At 34.9% G+C, this 24,332-nt stretch overlaps 1 protein-coding gene across 2 annotated transcripts in view; it reads right to left on the bottom strand.

Annotated features, from left to right (window-relative positions):
• Window positions 1–13,161: 13,161 nt before the first annotated feature.
• Window positions 13,162–24,332, bottom strand: part of Pot1 (protection of telomeres 1) — an 81,011-nt gene continuing 69,840 nt past the window's right edge. For both annotated transcript variants that reach the window (XM_010635371.3, XM_010635373.3), the window contains 4 exons: window positions 18,394–18,482; window positions 16,408–16,499; window positions 15,732–15,837; window positions 13,162–13,692 (listed from right to left, as the gene is read on the bottom strand). In XM_010635371.3, coding sequence (XP_010633673.1) covers window positions 13,580–13,692; window positions 15,732–15,837; window positions 16,408–16,499; window positions 18,394–18,482 — 400 coding nt within the window. In that variant the 3' untranslated portion in view covers window positions 13,162–13,579. The remainder of the gene's footprint in view (window positions 13,693–15,731; window positions 15,838–16,407; window positions 16,500–18,393; window positions 18,483–24,332) is intronic.

The raw sequence follows: 24,332 nt of genomic DNA, 5'->3' as shown, positions 1-24,332 counted from the left end.
AATGTGCATCATAATACATATGATATATGTTTTAATAAGTATGCCTACAGTGGCTGCAGGGGTAGAAGTCAAAAGTCGAAGGCCTTGAGCTCACTGAAGAGCCATAAGGGCATCTACATCAGAAAACCAAAGCGTCTGCACTGGAAGGCTGGAGAGTGCGTGGTAAGCCTGAAGGCACTGGGGGAGATGAAGGGGGATGGCAAAGACTGACTCTTCTCTGAAGAAGCAAAAGGGAAGGTTTCTTTCATTTCTATTTCATCCAGGCTAAGATCCTACAGGTTGGTGCCACCCACAGGCAGGGCGAGTTTTCCTTTAGTTTTTTGCTTATGTGTCATACACCTAGACATGCCTAGAATTGTGCTGTGCTGATCTACTAGGTATTTATCAATCTATTCAAGTTCACAATTAACTGTACCATGCAGCCAAAATAGGCTAAGACAGCCTCCCAAGGGGTAAAGATCTTCAGGTATAATTTTCTCAGTTTTCTTGGAAAGACAGGGAACTCTCTACTTAAAAGGCTGTTGTGGAGAAGATCATATAATAAAGCATAATCAATAAAGGTGCTATTAAAAAGACATTGAGAATTTTTAACATGTATTATTAACTTATTTCAGGGGGTTTAAAACAATTCTTTTAATTAACAATTATAATTTTTACTTTAATTTATTATTATTATTTTTGTGTGTGTGTGGTACCGCGGATTAAACTTGGGTCCTTGAGCTTGCAAGGCAGGTGGTGGAACCACGGAGCTAAATCCCCGGCCCTTAATTTTTAATTTAATTTTAACAATCTGCCTTACATAAGACAAAAATATCACAATTCAAATATCTCATATGCAAATGTCTTTCCCTCCAAGGATTGTTAGTTTTCCTTTTTTTTTTCCTCATGACTTTATTGGTACATTTTAGGTATACAGTACAGTTACATTCATTATTGAGATCTTCCACCTTTACATGACAGGTCTTGGTTTTCATTTTTTCCCCTTGTCCCTGCCCTCCCTTCACCCTCTCCTCCCCTCTGCCTCTACAAACATTTCATTTCCATTTTTTCATTTTCTCGTATTTTTTCTTTTCCCTTTTAGCTTTCCCCAAAGAACCAAAGTTCTTTTCAATATATCAACAAAACAAATTTCAAAGCTAAAACTTTTCAAGCTATTCAGTGCTGAGAACTTGGAAACAAATTGTTGGTTTTATAGATGAGCATACAGATAAGAGATTGCTCAGGATTGATTGGTTTAGTGTGAGGGCAACTCCCAGTAGTGAGGGCTGGCGTCAGCAACCTCATCTTCTAGCTGTGCTGCCACCTCTTTTCTTAGACCGTGGCTCCAATCACACTGTCCTCTATGAGTAGTGATCCTGAGACTTGTGTGATGTGGCCTTCTCACACACGTACTTCGTAGTTCTGTGCAGTCTTCTATTTTTAAAAAATCAGTCAAGATTTTATACTAATTTAAACATTAATATCAACAAAAGTTCTGTATTCTTCCTCACTGACTTCTATATTAAGTTTTAAACCACAGAATTGAAGCTCTTCTGAGAGAGATTCACTCTCTTCCTAGGTATTCTTTTGTTAGAGAGGAATTTTGGGCAAATGAGAGAGCCAATGACAGGCAAGTGTGAGATGGATTTGCAAAAGAACATTGATCTAGAGTGGAGCCAGAGAAATCATGTCACAAATGTTTGTAGAGTTGACTTACACTATAAACCAAATAAAAACATTGTGCCACATGGTTTAATCTTTGCCATGATCCTGTGGTTATGGTGTTAATCTGAAAGATTTGTTTATCACGGTATCAGGGTACCAAAGTGTAGCATCCTAGAGTCTGAAAAATACATTGAAACCAGTTTTCAGTTAATTTTAAATACCTAATATGTGTTCTCTTCTAAGAATCAAAGCTTATTTTCTGAGTTAAATTAATTATAATATGTGTCACACATCTTTTTTGTGATCTTATGATATCAAGTAATTTTATAAATTCATTTTTGGAAAGTCAGTGCTTTCAAACAGATGTCAGTTACAACCTGTGGAATCTGCAAATAAGCATTAAAAAATCTCACCATATCCCAGTACAAAAATTGCATTCTAATTTGCCTTTCAATTCAGATAAAACCACACAGACTCACTAGTAGTATTACATCATTACTCTCTGTTTAAATCTTTTATAAGAAGAAAGAAGTACATTGAGTCATCTAGCCCTGTTCCAAAATTAGATCATACCAAAAAAGCAGAAAAATGAAACTTTGGTGACTTGGAAAAAGAAATCGCTACCCACCAATTTTGCATATAAACACTTTTGAGTGATAAAAGCATTGGGAATTCTACATTTTTTTTTTTTTTTTTTACCGGGGATCAAACTTGGGTCCTTGTGCTTGCGAGGAAGGCCACCGAAGGGAATTCTACACTTTTTAAACGAGATTTTTACAAATCAGTTACATTGACAAAATAATCCCCCCCTAAATTTGCACGATTTTTGTTCTTCCTAACATTTTTTTCAGAGTTGTATTTTTAATCAGAAAGTATATTTTCATTCTCATTCCTTATGCTCTATTTTCAGATTCCTCCTGGATAACTTTTTTATTCTAGCTTTCATCTATTGTAAATATCAGCCATATAAACACATAATGATTGCTAGTTATCTTGAGATTTTCTATTGTATTTTTTTCATGATAGGAATGAGATATTGAGAAAACAGAATTTAAATCATAAAACTATCCAAGATAACCATTTTAGGAGAGGGTTCTTTGCTCAATCGATCCAATGATATTCAGTCCATTTCACTCCCATTTTTGTAATAGCCTCATTACACTGGGCCTGAAATGACCTGGGTGTGTAGTTATTTGCCTTTGTCACCAAAGTAGCACAGCTTGCTGGGATGTTAAGACATCAGCAAAATAGAAGGTCGAAAAATATTTTAAATCTTCTATCAATGAAAGTAGCAATAAAAAGGACTAGTTTTTGTCACAGAAGTTTAGTAACATCGAATCCTTCATGAGACTCCTTCATGCCAGATTCTAGCATATTCAGTCCTCCCTACTCCTCATGGCGGTTGAAGTTGGGCACTACTGTAATTCCACTTTTTCAAGAGACTTGCTTTCAAGTTGGCTTGTTTATCTAGGCAGTTAGCTTTTCAGGCAGAAGGTGAATCCATGCAGTCCTGAACAAGAATCCAGGGTGTCCCATCTAAGTACTAACCAGGCCCGACCCTGCTTAGCTTCCGAGATGAGATGAGATCGGGTGCATTCAGGGTAGCATGGAATAAATAAGTCACACATGTGTAAATACGGAATAGTTTCTCTGGGTGTGAATAAACTATAATAGTATATAAGATCCTAATGAGATAATTGACAATGTGAAATAGCAAGAAAGGGGCTAAAGGTGTGGGGAAAGTGGGAAGGGTAGGGGAAAGGTAATAAGGGAAAGGAAAAAATATGAGAAAATGAAAAAATGGAAAGGAAGTGTTTGTAAAGGGGGAGATGAGGGGGGTGAAGGGAGGGCAGGGACAAGGGGAAAAAATGAGAACCAAGACCTGTCATGTAAAGGTACAAGATCCCAATGATGAATGTAACTGTACTGTATACCTAAAGTTTACCAATAAACTCATGAGAAAAAAAAAAAAGAAAAAGAATCCAGGGTGACACCTCAGGATCAGATAATTTTAAAGCTCCCTCTTCAGGTGATTGTAATGTGAAGACAGAGTTAAGAAAACATGATAATGATAGTATTTGCCTTGAGTTTTAACAGATCAGCTCTGGTACTGAGCATGTAATGTAGGAGGAACCTGGAGGGAGGAAAACAGAGTTGGTGGGCTATAGCCTACAGTGCTGGCAAGAGAAGATAACAGAAAAGCCTTTATTGTAGCACAGGAACTGGTAAGAAGTAACCAAATTCTACACATATTTTCAAGAATAGATCATGATTATTTTTCTAATGAATTCAGTGTGGGCCACAAAAGAAAATGAGTAATCAGGATGACTAAATTAGTGTTTGGGCACTTGCAGGTCAATAAATTTGCTGTATATAAAATTCACTTCCAGCAAATTTCAGGTGGGCACCAGTGTGAAGCCTTTTTAACATGACCAATGGAATATCTGCCATGGAGAACTGAGGTAAAAATATTTATGCACATTATGCACATCTGAAATGACCTTGATTCATTAAAACTTGAATTCTTCCTGACATGAAACATGGAATACAGACATTTACTTCTTTCTCTGTAACCAGAAAAGATAAAAGAGCTAGTATTCTCTTTGACATCTGTACCAGAATGGAATAGAATATTTAATATTAGAAAAACATTTATAATTTTGTTCTGCTAAATTATTATTTTTAAATATTCCAGACATCTTAGACTCTGTAAATGAAACAAAACAGTGACTCCTTTTTGAGCCAAAAGATGGACAACTAGTGAAAAATCCCCGTTTTACTTCTTTCATCTTTAGAACTCACTTCCTATTATTTTGGATTAAGTTTTTGCATTTTACAATAACTACTATTGATTATATGAATCAATATGCGAATTAGTATGTTTGATATAAAAATAAATCTGTTACTTTTCATATGGAGATAGAAATGGTCTGTCTTTAAAACATGATGCAATAAATTTTGTTATTTAATAGGCACAATATAACATGTTACATCTTCTTGTACAAGTTTTGTTAAAAACCTGTAAAATTACTTGTTAGGATTTTGAATTATTTTAATTCTCCCCACTCTTTATTTTCTTGCCTTATTTGTAAAGGTGTATCCATGTGTATCTTTTATTGAAAAATCTTATCAAATCTTTTGGATACCAATACTAAATAATAAATGAATGTAAATGCATTTTGACTTTTAAATATCCATTTTGTTCTTTTTAATGTTTATCTTAACCTCCATTTAAGCTTTGTTCCTTGTGCAGAAATATTTATTGATGATTCCAAAACTTAAGGACGTTTATTCTAGAACCTTCTTTAATGAAGAATAAACATAAAAATTCTTGTATCAAAAAATAAAATTAACAAATACGCTTATCTACTGGAAGCTATTTTTTCATTTGACTCCACAGGTAAATAGTTTTGTTTTTAAATGCCTGGCTTTCTCTGCACAATTATGTAAGGCTTACTACACTGTGTACGTCTGAACTGCTATGGAAGCTTGAGGTTCAAAGTCATTCATTAAGCAGGTAAACTTGGTGGGAGACTTTTATATTCTGGGGCTTTACCTTCAATGGAGGACAAAAATTTGCTGAGGATCAGAATGTTTAAAAAGACTGATTGCCACCTACAATGGAGAAGATTTCCTTTCTCCCCACAACCCCAACATTTGTTATTGTTTGATTTCTTGATAGCAGCCATTCTTTGTGGGGTGAGGTGGAATCTCAGTGTTGTTTTCATCTGCATCTCTCGAATGACCAGTGATGTAGAACATTTTTTCATATATTTACTTTCTTTCTGCGTTTACTTCTTTGTCTGAGAAATGTCTGTTCATTTCAGATGCCCATTTTTGAATTGGGTCCTTATATTTGGGGATGGCTGGTTGTTTTTTCTTTATATATTCTAGATAACAGTCCTTTATCTGAGGAGCAGCTAGTAAAAATTCTTTCCCACACTGTAGGTTGTCTCTTAGTTCTGTTGATGTTTTCTTTTGCAGTGCAGAAGCTTTTTAATGAGATCCCAGTTGTTGATTCTTCCTCCTAGTTCCTGTGCTACTGAGGATTTGTTCATAAAGTCTTTTCCTATGCCAATGTCTTCAAGAGTTCTGCCTAATTTATCTTCCAGCAAGTTTAGTGTTTCTCTTTTAATATTTAGATCTTTAATCCACTTGGATTTTACTTTAGTACATGGTGAAAGATAAGGGTCTAGTTTTAATCTTTGGCAGGTTGAGATCCAGTTTTTCCAACATCATTTATTAAAGGGGCTATCTTTCCACCAGTGGTGATGGTCAGCTCCTTTGGCGGGAATGCAGACTGGTGCAACCACTATGGAAATCAATATGGAGATACCTCAAAGAAATGGGACTAGAGGTTCCATTTGACCCAGCCATCCCTCTGCTGGGTATCTTTCCCAAAGAATTAATAGAATCATATCACAGTGATATGTGGACACCTATCTTTATAGCAGCACAGTTTGTAATAGCTAAAACTTGGAAACAGCTCATTTGCCCATCAGTTGGAAACTGGATAAAGAAGATGTGGTTTTTCTACAAAATGGAATACTACTCAGCCATAAAGAATGAGAAATTAGATTCGTTCATAGGAAAATGGATACATATTGAGAATATACTCTTAAGTGAAATAAATAAGTCACACATGTGTAAATACCTAATAGTTTCTCGGTGTGAAAAACTATAATCGTAAATAAGATCCTAATGGTATAACTGACAATGTGAAATAGGAAGAAAAGGGCTAAATGTGTAGGGAAAGTGGGAAGGGTAGGGGAGAGCTAATAGGGGAAAAGAAAAAATATGAGAAAATGAAAAAATGGAAATAAAGTGTTTGTAAATGGGGAGGGGAGGAGGGGGTGAAGGGAGGGCAGGGACAGGGGGAAAAATGAGAACCAAGACCTGTCATGTAAAGGTACAAGATCCCAATAATGAATGTAACTGTACTGTATACCTAAAATGTACCAATAAACTTGATTTAAAAAATAAAAATAAAAAGACCAATTGGCTTTTATTTGGGAAGTCATACTTCAAAGAAGGGAAAGACCATTCTAAGCATATAGAAGAATCAATTAAAAGATACTTGTTAGAAGCTGCAATAATGTTTAATTTAGTATTTTTTTTAAAGATAATAAGAAGACCAAAAATTTTAACAGACACATGCTCCAAACCTTTAAAATACTATGGACAGATAGATAAAATAAATTTTGTAAAACCTGAAAACAGCTTGGTAATTATGGATTGTTGGATAATTTCTATTACAGTACTCTGCAAGGAGACCTCAAGGCAGAGAATAAAAGCTAGGACACACACACACACACACACACACACACACACACACACACACACACACCCCAAGATGCCTTTATGGCTTAGATTTCAAGTTTAAAAAAATGAGACACTAATATTTTACTATAATTTAAAAGTAGCAGAGTAGTCTTTGAACTATACGTGTTTCACAATTGACACTTGGGAGGAAAATGGCCCACAGATACTGATACACTATCCTTATCACTGTAATAAAAACCTAATGCTTCTTACTTATCAAAGGCAGGAATGAATGGAAAGGACATTTATTTCCATTTAAGAGGATCACTGGAAACCCTAACTGATTTCAAATTTCCTAACAGCTCAAATCACAATACTGCAGGGAAATATAATATATAGCAAGCATTACTGATTAATGTTTTCACCCCCAAAAGAAGATATGATTTTAAATGCCTGAATAAAGTGGTGAGTTCCTGCTCAGTGAATTCTGATGCTACTTCCAAGTATCAGAGGCAAAACTCTGGATTTTACAAGCTGACTAGGTCTTTTTTTTTTTTTTTTTTTTTTTTGTAGGATGATGATAAAAAGAATTTAAAACTATCCAGAGATCCTGAGGGACCGATACAGGAAGACATTTTTTACTTCCTCTAAAATGATGTTCTAGAATTTCAGTGTGACTCACGATTGCCTTCACAAATTTTCTAATGAAAAGCATTCTAGAAGGTACTCCTTTTTATACTAATATTCTTTTCATTATGAATTTGTCAAAGCATGAAAAAACATTTTCAAGACTGGCACAATAGAGCATTTAGATAAAAACAATAGAAAGGGAAATAATCAGAGAATTACCGCTGAAAATTACATTAATTATAAACAATGAATTTCTTCCTGTGTTTATACTGACATGAAAAATAAATGCAATGCAAAAAGTGTCAAAAGAAAAATGCAGAACTGTGTTTAGAATATACATGTTATGGCTTGTGTTTAGATGTCCCCCCAAAACCTCATGCTTTTTCAGAGATGGCTAAATATAGAGTGTGTGATTGATTCATGGTGGGGCTAGGCCCAAGGGCACTAGCATTAAGGTTGTGACACTGCCTTAATAGTATGAATAAAATAAAAGCAGCAGAAGACACTGTTAAGGTTCCTTGCTGTCTTGCTCTTTTCCACTGCCATGAACTGCTAACTCTGCCATCCTGTCGTGGAGTCAGCTGATTATGGACTGAAACCTCTATAAACTAAACTTTATAGTTTTTGGGTGTCAGTCTTACTTTGTCTAAGTAGTGAGAGAATAGTAGCTAAGGAATATGGTGCCAGAGAAGTGGGGTCATTGCCATGACATTACCTGGCCATGTGGCTCAAGAGTCTTTGGAACTGGCTTAAGGGAAGGGAAAGAGGAAAGATTCAAAAGTGTCAGCTGAAGAAGCAGAGTTGGAAGGCCTTAGGCTGTTCTACATGGAAGATTCTGGTCAGAGCTCGGAAGACCAGAAAGCCAGTAAAGATCAGGCTTGAGAGGTTTCTGCTGGGAAGAGGGACAGTAGTGACTGTTGGGTTCCAGACAATGTGTGTTATCCCTTGCCAGAAAGTTTGTTGGCATTTTCCTTATGTCCAGACACTCCCTGAGACTGAGATTAAGAGTGGAGAACTAATTAATCTCACAGAAGAAATTTCTAGGCAGTCTAATGTTGAAGCCCTGGCATGGCTGCTGTTGAGGGATTTTAGCCAGATCCATATTGAGAATCGAGAGCAAAGAGCCCAGCAAAATGAAAATAGTTTTGAGTTTGGCCAGACAGGAAGCTTCAGTAAAGCTGTGGCCTGCAAAGATAGAACAGATGACATTGTGATTGCTGAGAAGGAACAGGAGAATAGACAAAACAGCCTGAGGGCATCACAAGAAGCAGCAGGACGCCAGCCTTTGTAGCCTCAAAACTGCAAAAAATGAAGGACTTTGCTTTGAGAAGAGAGCCCCAGAGCAACATGTTCCAGAGTGGTGACCTAGGGAAGTTGTTCTTCAGGATTTTGGTCATGAGCACTGGACCCCTTCAGCTAAGGGAGAAGAAAGCCTGGCTACAGCTACAACTAGCAGCAAACTTGGGCATCAAGCATGTGGTGCTGGTTTTAGGTGCATGAAAAATGCAAGAGTTGCAGGGTCAGGAAGGCTTCCACCCAGATTTCAGAAGGGCTGAGGAGCCAGGCAGTGTGCCCCTGAGAGGGCAGTGTGTGAAACTGAAGATGTAGTGGAGACCCCAGAAGTTTGAAGAAGCCATTCCCATGGATCCTCTGTGGAAAACTGCAAGGAGGGAGCAGAGACATCCCAAGAGAGAAGCTGTGGGAGCTACAACCAACTGGAGGCCCATAGGAGCAGAGACACCCAAGCACTTTGGAGTTCACAATTTGCTACAGAATTCTGGGGATGATGGAAGTGGAACTGTGGGATTTAGCGTTTGCCCTGTTAGATTTTGGACTTACTTTGGTCTCATTCCTTTGTATCCCCATTTGTAACTTTTGGAATGAAAATGTCTATCCTGTGCCATTGATGGTGTATTTAACTTTCTCATTTGTTCAGGGGCTTGCAGCTTAGAGTTTGCCTTAAATGTCACAGAAAACTTCTGACTTGGACATTTTAGCAATGCTGAAACTGTTAGGACTTTGTTTTGGCGACTCTTGAGATGAAATAAATACCTTTTTTACGTCATGGGACATACATGAATCTTTGGGGAGCCAGGGGCAGAACATTATGGCTTGTGTTTAGATGTCCTCCCAAACCCTCATGCTTTTTTTTAGAGGTGGCTGAATGTAGAGTGTGTGATTGATTCATACTGGGGCCAGGCTCTAGGGCACTAGGATGAAGGGTGTGAGTGCTACCCATTCTAAGTAGTCTGAATAAAAGGGGCAGAAGACAGTTAGGTCCTTTGTTGCATTTGCTGTCTTCTGCTGCCATGAACGTTTTGACCCTTTGTCACCCTGCCTGGGAGTCAGCCAATTATCGACTGAAACCTCTACAGACTCAGTTTAAATAAACCTTTTTCCCCTTTAACTTTGCGCATCAGGTATTTTGTCTTAGAAAGGTAACTAACAAAATAGGTATATGGAAACTCATACATCAAACTATTAAAAGTGGTTTCTTCTGGGCTATGAGCTAGAGTAGGAGTTAAACTTTACATATGCTGTATTGATTACGGTTTTATTAGCATATTTTACTTTTATTGATAAAATGCAAGGCCACAACTTAAAATGACACTAAAATAAAATTAAAAAATTTTGGCACTTTTTCCTAGATACAAAGAAAAGTGTCAGAAAGAACAGAAGAGAAATGGCTAGATTTAGCCACAATTATCAATAAATTCATGGTTTTCTTCTGAATCAGAACAGCATGGTTGGAGAGGCAGTGGGCAAGGAAGAAATTCTGGCCTGTTCCTGTGACTTGAAAGTAGCTAAGGCATAGGATCTATGCCTGTTGCAAACCTGGGCATCCAGTCCCCCTCCACTGTAGAAAGATGAAAAATGGCTGCTTCGTTTGTTTCCTGTGAGGGATGCAGGGACAGATGATACTCTAGCACTGTCTAAAAAATAGATGCTGCTGAAATTAGAATTAGTATTTATGCAGTTAGTATTTATATCTAATAGGAAGATTCTTCCAGTATTCACTTACAAGGGACAGAGATCAAGTCTGGACATAATGAAGTACCATCTTTGCTCTAGAAATGAAATTTTCTTAGTGCTCTGGGTTCCTAACTAGGCATTCACTGCCCCTGGATAAACACTGGGTGTTGATGAAACTCTTCTTGTTCAACACCGGAAGGAAGGAAAAGAAAAAAGATAAAAACACCACAACAAACCAAACGAAATCATGATAATGTGAGGATTTACTTAACACAATAAAAAATGACCTAGTATTATGGTTTATACCCTCAAAGCCTCATGTGCTCATAGGTGGCACTTTTGGTAAGTGAATGGACCACAGGAGCATGATACTTATCACTGGGTGGCTCCTCTGATGAGTTTATAGCTAAATATGACTTGGGAGATGCAGCCTTCCCCTTAGGATGTGGGTCATTGGAAAAACTGCCTGCCACCTCTGTCTCCCTCTCTGCTCCCTTGATTGCTCTTTGCTTCCTTCTGCCAAGTCACGGGCTATTCATGCTCCTCTGCCTTGGAGGCAGCTAAGGACTGAACCCTCTATGAAGGAACTGTGAGCCCAAAGAAACCTTGCCTCTTTTAAGTGGTGGATGTCAGGTATATTGTTCCAGTGATGAAAAGTAAGATACCTAGCAACAGGAAGACTCATAGGAGGAATTTCCCTTTGTAAACATGGGGATCCCATGTGTTCATGTTGTGAACACACAGCCCTGTGAATACATTTAGAGTGGATGCTTCCTGAGGGCAGAGAGAAATGTCAATCTCACCTTTGCATCTCTATCACATCATCAGTACTAAAACACATCTGTTCAACTGTAGGGTTTTACAATTTTTTGCCCAAAAATATTTTGAACCAAGAATTTATATCCCTAAAACAGCAGCACTGGTCTGTTTCAAACAAGCTGGTAGGTAGGTAAGTCAGTAACAGGGAGGTTTGTAGTTAGGTGTTAGGGTGTATTAATGTAACCAGGAACTAGAATTCAGGAATATGAAGAAAGAAAATAAATTATCCCATCCTTTTTTCAAATAACGTATCAAAAGTTTTTTGATAGGGCAAGACAATATCCTTACTCCTTTAATTATCTGTTTCTAATGTAAATTCAGATGTTTAAAACAAGGCTCATATGCAGAATATTCCATGTTACATTTTGTGCCTCATTACCTGCATTCAAGTACTATTACTAGAAATTATGTGAACTTACTTTGGTTAGCCTCAGTTTTCTTATAGGGAAAATGGGTTGTAAGATACAAATACATGTTAAGTAATGAGTATAATACCTGATATGCAGATACCTATAAACACCTAATACGGTGCCATATTTGCTTTGATTACTTGCTGCATCGTGTCATTCTACCACTTGACATATGGCCCAAGAAATAACTCCAAGAACCAACAAATGGGATTGTATCAAACTAACCACTTAACACTTTATCCAGAGTGTCACTCAGGAATAGAGTTTGTTTACATACTGACTATCCTGAGTGTTACTTGGGTAGTTGTAATTTCAATCAGTAGGTTCTTCTACTAAATATATTTGATAAAACTGTCACTTTATATTTCTGGTTATATTAACATAAAAATTAACTAAAATACTCAATTTTGGTCATTCCGAATTTAAATAATTGGACTGGTAAATTAAAAAGCTTCTGTACAGAAAAGGAAACAGAGTAAAGAGACAATCTACAGAATAGGAAGAACAGTTTCACTAGCTACTCCTTATGAAGAAGACCAATATGTAGAAAATATAAAGAACTCAAACAAATCAGACCCCCCCAAAAAAGACCTAATCAAAAAACAGGCAAATGAAATGAATAGAAACTTCTCCGCAAAAGTGCAAATAGCCAGTAAATACATGAACAAATGTTCAACATCTTTGATTACTAGAAAAGCAAATGCTGGTGAGGTTGAGGGGAAAGGGAACACTTTTTCATGGTGGTGGGAATATAAACTAGTATGACCATATGAAAATCAGTATGAAGATTCTTCAAAAACTAAAACTTTAAATTCCAGTTGACTCAGCCATTCTGGCATCTTCCTCGAAGAGTTAAAGACATCATATTACAGTAATCCACACAGATTCATGTTTATAGCAGCAAAATTTATAGTAGCTAAATATTGGAAATGGCATATATATCCATCAGTAGATGAACAGATAGAGGGAATGGGGTATTTATATACAATGGAGTTCTACTCTTCCATAAAAAAAGCTAAGTTTGAGTCATTTGTAAGAAAATCTATGCACTTTCAGACCGTAATGCTAAGTGAAATCAGACACAGAATGTCATTTGCAGTTTCTCTTATACAAGAAACCCAAAATATAAATAATTTAAAAAGCAAAATAAAATATGACAGGAAGCAGGGAAGTAGATTTTGCAGATGAGAGGGAGAGCTGGGAGTGTGTGTTGGGGGAGTAACAAAAAGCACTCGACTGTGATATGTGCATCCACCAACTCCCTGCAATGAATGTATTCATTCCATACTGCAAACATGTAGTAACAATGATTTAAAAAAGGAAAATTAAAACCAGTAGCCACTATTTAGTGTGCTTCCAGTAAAAGCTGAGAGATTAAAAGGACATTTTCTAATCTGGTACCATGCTAATATCACCAACATTGCTGGTATAAAAACGGGGCAAGGAAGGAAGCTCAGACCAAGGGTGGTGTTATGGCAGAGGAGCAGTGGCTGACGCAGGGACCAGCCCACAGGAAAAGTGAGTGTAGTGCAGGGTAACAAAATATCTTCTCTTAAAGAGCTCAAAATATCTTCTCTTAAAGCCATTGAAAATACAGTCCTTATTTATTCAATACACCTTTTCTTTATTATCTCTGTTGGACATTTTGAGCAACCAGAACATTTTTAACATATTTACCCAAAGACATGAAGGTAACACGATGTTTATTTAAAAAAAACCAAATGTGGTTAAAATGAAATTGTGACTGGTATTTAGCTAAATCTCTTAAGTGTTTTATAGTTATCTAATAGGATGTAGTAAAGTTTCCCGAAATTACAGTAATTTGAAGTTGAACGGCAATATTAGATTACGTCATCTGCAACCACGGTGTCAAAAATCTGATAGCAAATTTGCTGCTCTGTACCATTTGTGACAGTGTATGACTTGATAACACATTCCATCCATGGATATGCATCTACAAATCCAAAAGGAAAGATATTTAGCCATTAAAAATAAACAGTCAAGTGGTAATCATGACTAATTTGAGCTTTTCATCAACAACAGAAAAAAAAATGATTAGGATTTTCAAAATGTTTTGACAACAAAGATATTGTGATCATCTCATCTCCAAATGGCATTCCTTTGTCTCTGCTCACTGTCCTAGGCTCTACAGTTGTACCTCATTTTTCGAACTTAATTCTTTCTCCATTTCTGGTTACACAATGGAGAAGTTAATCAAATATTCACATAAGGGCAACATTGAACCTAATCAATGAATTTGATTATTTCTCATCCAATTCGGCTTATGACCAGAATTGGAAATAGTTAAGTTTGGGAACTGAAGTACCACTGTACACTGGTTTTTTTTTTTCCTCATTGAAAAGAAAAGGGACTTGAACTTCCAAAGAGTTCCAGCCTTACAGCTGTCCTGCTAAAACACCCAACAGGGAGCAGAAATAGAGCCCAGGCAAACTGGGGGACATAAATGTCATTCCAGGGTTTGGCTCTGGTCACAGTCAATTTATTTATAATTTGAAGAAAGGTTCTTACGATTTTTCACATTCAAGTCTGAAAAATATTTAATTTGACAAGGGAAAAGCTTGATAGACACCTCTCCTATACTGCTGGTAGAAATATAAAAAAGTAAAATATTTGCATAAAAAAATCTGGTAGTACATATCAAAAGCTACCAGTGCAGGAGTTTTATTCCCAGAAATATACCCAAAATAATTCAAACTGCCAAGACAAGTTAAAAATGACAACAAACAAAAGTATACAAGTTATACTTTGTTATAGATGAACAAAAACTACCAATTTGCATAAATTTTAATTAAAGTGCAGTGATTGAGTGGGTAAAAGTAAAGCCTGGTTAAAAATAACCTATAAAAAGTTAAGCAGCTAAATTTCCAATAGGTAAAATTTGTTACTGATAAAAACTATTAGAAAAAACAAATTGTGTTATGATTGAGAGCTGCAAGTTTGAAGAGAAACAGAAATAATATTCTCAGAAGGAAAATTCTATGGCAGCAGGTATAATACCTACAATTTTTTATTTTTTTGGAACCAGGACCTTGCACTTGTGAAGCAGCAAGTGGACCTACAATCTGATTTGATGAAAGCCTGGTTGATTAATTAAATGTTTACAAAGAAAACAGCTAAAATACATTAAAATTATTAACTAAAAACTTAAATGCTCATCAGTATTTCTTCCATTTTGGAATAATTTAAAGTAAAATGTGCTCATGCATAAACAGTGCCAAGTTTGCGATCAAAACCGCTTCTTTTATTATGCAAGGTATGACAGAAAGTACAGTGAATGATTAAATTCTAAAAAAATTTATTACAGTAAAAGGAACACTGCCATTAATCCCTCTCAAAATGAATATATTTATGCCATTACTCTTGATGTTTTCTGAAGCAGTTCTGGAAGTACTCTTTCATGTCTTTAATTGCTCTGTTGTGGCTGAATCGATTCAAAATGTTTACCTCTCATGATTATATTCTGACCTTGGGGTCAGAAGAGTCAGAAGTTTCATGGTACCAAATCCAGTGAATAAGGTAGACTTAAGACACACTGTACTGTTTTAATTAACAAGACTGTCCTAAAATTTTTGAATTCAGGATTGAGGTTTCCGTAAAAGTGCAATTAAAGATACTCACAAAAAAGGTTTCCAAAATTGCTTCAGAAAGTGGCAAGAACAATGGGATAAACGCATTTGAAGTGAGGGGTGTATTGAGGGGAATGAACGGCAGTGTGTCTTTTACTGCGTTACACATTTTTAACCTGAATATTCACTGCAGTTTTTGATCATACTATTTCAAAATATTTGTAGGGTCTTTTTCTTTTATGCCTACTTTATATCTGCTATTGTCTCATCAAAAGGCTGATGATACAGTGGATCAATCACTTTGGACTGGAATATCTCAGAGTCCTAAAAGCCCACAGATTAGATACAGATATGATACTATTTCGAGAAAAAGATGGATGGATATTGTTAAAGTCATACTGCCTACCAATTTTTGTTCCTGGAGGACAAAACATATCCATGATCAGATCCATACTTCTCTGAAGGTCATCATCAAGTAGGACTTCTGATGCTGGAATCTGGAAGAATTTGTCCTTCAAAAAATTATGACAGAAAAGAAAGCGTTACTAATTTTTTGAAACTGTAATTAATGTAAAAGTGCTTTTAAGATCATCTAATTACTAAAAAAATCTAGACGATTTCACTATGAAGACTGTAGAATTCATGAACTAGAGTACTTGTCTGAACTCAACTGATTGGCAACACAGCCCCACAACTTCATACAATATCTATTTGTGTAACAAAAAATAACTTTGTTTCCTCTAATATGAAATGGGGATATTTAGAAATTATGGTAAACTGATTATAAATAATGTTTACATAGTGCGGACATCTCTCTGCTCTTTGGCCCAGAGTAGAATTTGCACATGATAGAATGACTCAGCCATCCCTTTGTATTTCTAAATTCTTAATTGTTCAATTATGATTCATAACATGAAATGAAAACAGATACACACAATTTTAGATTTATATGCGTGTATTTTAGTTATAGTTCTAAGCTGCCTTATCTTCTTTTAGGAATAAGGTAGGCATAAGTAAATTTATTAATTTTTTAATGCATTAGTTTATAATTAGAAATAACTTTTACTAGCACTGTTACTTACAGAATCCATGAGATAAGCTTCTAATACTCCTGTTCCATCATCAAGAGTGAACGTCATAACAAACACATGCTGCAGGGGTACAATTCCCAATACTAATGAGGAAAAAAAGACCATACCACATGAGTCTTTATCAAGACAAAATCAACTGTATGTGCATACAAATTTCATTTACTAAAATAATTTAAGCAATAAAGAAAATCTTACACATATGACATTTTCTCTTTAATGTCAATCTGTTACACTCAGTTCATTTTGGAATACTCCACAACCTTTATATTAGAATAATGTCTCAGGATATTATAATTGAATCTTTTTGATTATTTTATCTTTAGCATGAGTTGATATCTTGAAAGAAACCACAAAAAGTGATTTATAAAATATAATTTTTATATACCAATCATATAAAAATAAAATTCAGATATTAGAATGCTCTAAAAAATAGCATACAGTTAAGTATTTATTAACCTATCTTTCCCTTCCTATTACAAATGTCAGTGATGCCCTATTATTTTTCAGGGATATCATCTGGTTAACTGGACAAAAATGTCAGAATGTAAGATTTCATAAGTTTGTAAGATTAAGAAAAAAGAAGAGATTGGCGATACTAAATACATACAGCAAGAAGACTCTGGAAGCAGATGATAATGTATTTGCAGAACGCTTTATTAGCTTCCATCTACAGTATCTATATATATATATATATGCAGTGGGACTAAGGATGCAAATGAGAAATTAGGGCACAATGACACGAACTTAAGCATACTATATGATATTAGTAGAGAGGAATTGATTTTCAGGCTTCAAAAGCTTTCAACAAGTTAAAACTGTGCACTAAAACCCACAAGGATGAGAGCTGAGCGGACACACAAACAAGCCAAGAAAACTGCATGAAGAGTATGATGGGGAGCAAGCTTGGTATCAAGAAGTTTATGTGAAAGTTAACAGGCAACTTCACAGGACCACAAACAAAATATGAGATAGTAGTGTGGTAGAGCTGGATTAAGACAAGAAAGAAAACAATTAAGTACACAAATCAATACCCAGACAATAAAATTTCAGGCTAGTAGACTCTAAATGGCTGGTGTCAGAAAAATAATTTTCCCCATATTCTGAATTTGTCAACATATCTGCAACCCTATGTTCAGCTTTGTATATCAAATTTTAAAAAGAACATTAGCAACCTGGAATGTTCATTGCAGAGGAGAAACAACCTAGTAAGGAATAAGGAGAGTCCAAAGGAAGTGAGGCTACCTGCATGAAGCAATAAAGAGTCCATGGAGGCTGGACAGATATCTTCAAATGAACAAAGTCTGATCATCACATCGAACAGAAAATACATTGGCTGAGTAATTAGCATACAGAATTCAGCCTATACTGAAGTTACGCGTATACAGATTTTGCTTCAGTATTAAGAAGACTAAAACTTAAGGGTACATGCTACCTTTCAGTGCAAGAAGTACTCCATCATGGAAAGCATTTCTATCAAGGGCTGTGTGACCAATTAAAAATGCAATATAGGACCAGGGATTTAACTCAGTGTGCTGCTGCGTGCCTCATAAGCATAAGGTCCCAAGTTCAAGCCTTGGTACCACTACCAAAACCAAAAACAACAAAAAAAGCAATATAAAAAGATTCTTGTGGTTCCAGGTAGATGGATGTTGGGAGAAAACTTGTAGCAGCTCTAAAACACTTTTCAATCTCAAGATATCCTGAGCTACAGAGATCTTTCAGAAACCGTATTTATTTATGATCAATGGTTAAAAGGAAAACAAATTACTGAATGCAAAAATATGCATTATGATTAAAGATACTGTCAGATAAAAAGGACATTTTGCAAATATTTTAAGCAATCTGTTCTCATTACAACCTGTGTAGTTTTTACTTAAGAACAGTTATAACCCAGTCTTATATATCCACAAATCCTGAAATATAAATCACTCACATGACCTTCTGTACAGAGTTAAAATCAATGGAAATTTAGTTCACCTTCTGCCACAGAAGAAGGAATCCATGATGTCTGACCAGCAAGGGAATTTAAATTTTGTATTGATTTCAAACTAGAACACTGTTTACACCTGAAATTAATAAAAGAAATAATTATATTTAAAATAATTTAATTCATTTAATCACTATATTTTTGCTGTTTAAGAAAGTCATAAAAAATAAATTATTAAATGGAAGATACTGTACCTGCTGTACTTGTTTCAAAAGAGAATAATCAAAAAGTAAGCTTTTTACATAAAATCAACAGAAAAGAGACAAAGGGACCCAGAATGAACAACTTTAAACTGAAAATGAGGGACTGAATAAGGTCCAAGACAGCAATTAATTAGGATCTAATGAATTTATTAATTCATTAAAAGAAAAAAGTTGATTTCTAAGAACTTTTTCCTATTTATAGCTTATGAATAATAGCTAATGACAGTCCAGACAAATATAAACATCAGGAAAAAATTATCCTAACTAAAGCAGTGAGGAATAGCAAATTTTGGGTAATTAATACCTTAAATAAGCACATATTAAGAAGTTTATAGTTTATGATACCTAACACTATAGTTATCATTTGAAAACTAAATACATCTAAAACTATATAATTATTAATGTTGTACATTACAAAGTATACATAATTTTGCTTTAGTTATATGTCAACATATTTCAAATATGACTAGCTTAGTTTTTATTAAGCATACATGACCATGTTTACAACATGTGATAGGTGCAAAGAATGTACCTGGAAAAGTGTTCTTGAATAAAATTATAATAATTCAAATTCAAAAGACTCCATTTATACAATGGGGAAAAAGAGGGGTTTATTATATTAGATTTAGGTTTTACACCTGATTATCAAATATAAAAATGTTTCTTTTCTAAAAAAAAAGATGAACAAAAGAATACTATTAACTAAAGAAGGACTGTGATACAAACTAGAATGAAATACTGCTAAAATAAGTGTGTCGATTCAAAATTAACGGTAACATGTGTAGATACTGAATAATTTCTCTGGTGTGAAAAACTAAAATAGTACTCAAGATCCTAAAGGGTTAATTAGCAATGTGAAACAGGAAGAAAAGGACTAAAGATGTAGGGACAGTAAGAAAGGAAGAGGAAGGGGAATAAGGAAAAGGGAAAAAATATGCAAAAATTTAAAAATGGAATCAAAGTCTTTGTAGGTGGGAAGGGGAAGAGGGGGTGAAGGGAGGGTGGGGACAAGGGGAAAAATGAGAACCAAGACCTGTCATGTAAAGGTACAAGATCCCAGTAATGAATGTAACTATACTGTCTACCTAGAATGTACCAAAAAATTCAATAAAAAAAAAATTAAGGGTAACAAGCCTAAATCAAAGAATTCATTACTTCAAATCAGAGAATACATTACTTTCAGTAAAAATTGAAAAAGAAGAAAATTAGAAACATTAAATAAATCCAACACAAGGATGAAAAGAAAAATACAATTTGTTTTATTTTTTTGGTACTGGGCATTGAACTTGGGACCTTGTGCTTGCAAGGCAGATGGCAGAACTACTGAGTTAAATCCCCAGGCCCAAAAAATACAATTTTAAAAGGTTTTTTAAGTAAAAAATGTGGTTAGCAGAAATCAACAAAAATGTGGAAATGCATACTAAATAAATATGTTAATAATTTAAACTGTCTTTAAATTTAACTGTTAAAAATAACCAAAATGCAGCATCTTTCATTTATAATTAAAATAAGAACAAAAACTTGAAAGAAATGAGAATAAGATAACATACAATTACCATCTTATAAATAATTAAAAGCTTTAAAACAAGAAAAATATTAGCAAAAATAATTCTCAAGACAGGAAGTTGTGCTTAGGAATGCTGTCTTTAAGTGAGGATGTACAGAACAATGAAATCACAGAAAGATAAGCAATACTAAACCTAAATGAGCCAACAGAGTCTCAAAATATATAAAGCAAATGAGGACAGAATAAAATAATTATAAGCATAAAATCATAGTTTATTTTTACATATACATACTTGTTTAAGAAAATGACTAAAGAAAAAAATCACAAAATAAATAGTTTTGATTATGACTAACAAAACTGGCCTAATAGACAACCTATAAATAAATCCTAACTCAACTATTTAAAAAGGCATATTCTTTTTACACAGACATGCAAGACATAAAATATAGATTCTAGGATAAAGGAAAGATGAATAAATTCCAAAGAATCATTTTGAAATGCTGCAAAGTATTCAGCTAAAATGCAATCTAACTAAAACATAAATGAAACATAGTACACAAAATACACCGTGAGAGCCAGGGATTTATTTAGCTCAGTGGTTCCGTTGCCTGCCTCACAAGTGCCAGGTCCCAAGTTTGATCCCTCGTACAAACAAACAAAACAAAACAAACAAAACAACAACACCAACAAAAAAACACATGTGAAAAATTTCTGAATATACATTTAAATGACTAGTAGGTCAAAAAGGACTTACAAATCATTTAGAACTGAATGGTAAGAAAAATATTATATATCAAAATTTGGAATAAGGCAATGGCAATACTGCCAGGAGGAATATTTTACACTTTCAATATTAAAAATATATAAAAATTTATTAGGTGAATGAGGTAAATGTTCAATTTAATAAATCTGAGAAAAACTAAGAGGACATAAAGAACATAAAGACAAAGATAACAGTAAAATTAATAGAGAACATCACCATGAACAAAATCTTGTTGCTTTGGCAAAGAAAGAATAAGGGTGGGAGGAAACAATGTCACTAATAAATAATATTCAAAGAAATAATATTTAAAGAACATTACAAGAAAGAGTGTTACATTCAAGAAAAGAGCTGAATTTTAAAACCATCAAAATACTGTGGTCAGGGCAAGGGACTTAGCTCAGTGGTTCCACTGCCTGCCTTGCAAGTGCCTGGACCCAAGTTCAATCCCCAGTACCAAAAAAAAAAAACAAAAACCCAAAAAAACAAAAACAAAAAACAAAAAAACAAAAAAACACACAAAATACTATGGCCAATTACATGTCACTAACAAATTTTTTTAAATGCATAAAATGAACACTTTTTAAGAAAAGTCTCACTAATAAGATATGTGAACAAACTGAACCATTAGCCTACATTCTATTTAAAAAATATCAAAAATTTTTTGAAGACAGGGTAGTTCTGGTTGGCCTTGAACTCACTATGTAGTATAGGTTGGCCATGAACTTGAAGCAATCCTCCTGCCTCAGCTTCCTCAGTGCTGGGATTACAGGTGTGTCCCCTCCTGCCTGGTACATTAGTTTTTCTGGTTTGAGAAACTGAAAGTGCAAATAAGGATCAAAATGTATAATAAATAATGTGAAGTAGGGAGAAAAGGTGCAAGGGTTAAAGAGAAGTGGATGGGTAGGGAAAAAGAAAGGGGGGAATGGAATTAATATGACAAAAAAATGTAAACAAAGTCTTTGTAAATAGGGAGGGGTGGAGGGGTTGAAGGCAGGTGAGGGGAATAGGGAAAACATAAGAATCAAGGTATATTATGTAAAGGTACAGATCTCCAATGATGAATGTCACTATATAGAATATCTAAAATGTACCAATAATTTTTTTTAATTAAGGAAAACATTTATAGTTTTAAAAAGCACTGTAGTAAATATGACTATACTTACAGTTAAAAATCTATAAAACAAAAGAAATCATAAAATTGGAAATGTACATACCAGAAGTATGAATATAACTGATAAAAGATTAGTATCTCTAAGTAGCAAAAATTCTTATACTTCCTAATGTGCACATTTTAACCAAAAAGATTATTACCACACAGAAGACAAGCAAACAACATAAACATGGAATTAATAGAACAGAATACGAATAGAATTAATAAGCATAAATGTTACTTAAATCCACAAATCACCTAGGAACTAACAAAATCTTCATGGACACCACATGACACTCATTAGCCTGAAAAAATTACAACTTAGACAATTCTCCCAGGTGTTGAGGAGAATGTGAAAGAAAGTGAAATTTTATACATTATTAAGGGAATCATGAATTATTAAAACCATGAGAACAACTATTTGTTTTTTTCTCTCAAAAAGCAAAGATATGTATACAGTAATACTACTACTGTATGATCCAATATTTCCAATTCTAGATAAATACCTTAGTAGTAACTTTCAAACACTTGGGCAAAGACAATAAAAATTAATTTAAACTATGTCACAGTACATACAGGTACATATACAACTGAACAAACTTTTAAGGAGCAACATTGAACCTTCTTAAAATGTTCTCTATTACCCATTTTGTCTTGTTCCATTGCTTAATATAACCACATTGTAACACTGAAAAAAAATAATCATAATCCACCAAACTGATTTTATGATAAAGGAAACATACAAGTAAACATATGAGCTTCATAATCTCTAAATGAAACTGAAATAACATGTATCCATTCATAGGAAAATGGATTAAAATTACAATAAACATAAAATATTCTTTAAGTATCAAAATAATATAAATCTAGATGTATCAATATAGATAAATGTTGAAAATAACATTCAATGAAAAGGGCAAGCTGCTAAAGAAGAATCATAATATGACTTTTTACTAATTTAGAAAACAAAAAGCAACAATACCCCCCCATACATAAAGACCTGATTCAAAAATGGGCATCTGAAATGAACAGAAAAAGAAGTAAAAGCAGCAAGTAAATATATGAAAAAATGTTCCACATCACTGGTCATTCGAGAGATGCAGATGAAAACAACACTGAGATTCCACCTCACCCCACAAAGAATGGCTGCTATCAAGAAATCAACCAATAACAAATGCTGGCAAGGGTGTGGGGAGAAAGGAACCCTGCTCCGTTGTTGGTGGGAGTGCAGACTGGTGCAACCACTATGGAATTCAATATGGAGATACCTCAAAGAGCTGGGACTAGAGGTTCCATTTGACCCAGTCATCCCTCTGCTGGGTATCTTTCCAACAGAATTAAAGGAATCATATCACAGTGAGATATGCGCACCTATCTTTTTAGCAGCACAGTTTGTAATAGCTAAAACTTGGAAACAGCCCATTTGTCCATCAGTTGGAAACTGGATAAAGAACATGCGGGTTTTCTATAAAATGGAATATTACTCAGCCATAAAGAATGAGAAATTAGATTCATTCATAGGAAAATGGATACATATTGAGGATATATTAGGTGAAATAAAAAGCTCAATATCCACAAGTTAAAGGAGGACAGGTTTATTTCATCTCACAGTTCATAGAGGTTTCTGTCCACAGTTGGCTGGTTTCAAGGCAGGGTGGCAGGGCAGGTCAGAGGAGGCTTGCTTATGGCATGGTGGCAGAAAGCAGAGCGTGACCAAGGTGAGGGGAGGAAATACACCCTGCCAGGCCATGCCCGCATTGACCACCTCTTCCAACTAGGCTTTCCCTTCCAGCATCACATTTAGCTATAAACTCATCAGTGAACTAATCCACAGATGAGTAACGTGACCCGCTGATCCAGTCACCTCCCGAAACGCCCACCTATAAGCATATGAAGCTCTGGGGGACATCAGGATATAAACTATAACAGCTGGATACATCTTGTCATACTATCAAACCCTCTCCTTTCCCTACTCCTAAATTTGTAGCAATTGTCAGTCCTAATTATAATGTATAAATCTTGATTTCCTCTTAAACATTACAATTACCATGTCTCCCAGATTGTGACCTCTAAGAGTCATGTGGTGGATATTGCTCTGGGTTCTGTCCCATATACAGCACATCAAAAAGCTTCAACCATAAAAAGTGGGATTTTTTTAAGAGGAATCCCTAAGTTTATCACTGTTTTTACTCAAGTGTCCCCAGTACCCTTACACTAGTCTTTGGACTCATGACCTCCAAGTCATCTTCTTTGAGATTTATCCAGTAGTTAATTAAAAAATAAAAACCTATCACTTCTGTTTGTTT

The sequence above is a fragment of the Fukomys damarensis genome, unplaced genomic scaffold, assembly GCF_012274545.1.
Source record: "Fukomys damarensis isolate Sample0158 unplaced genomic scaffold, DMR_v1.0_HiC HiC_scaffold_4, whole genome shotgun sequence".
In the NCBI taxonomy this organism is placed as follows: Eukaryota; Metazoa; Chordata; class Mammalia; order Rodentia; family Bathyergidae; genus Fukomys; species Fukomys damarensis.
This window is presented reverse-complemented; position numbering and strand designations above follow the sequence as displayed.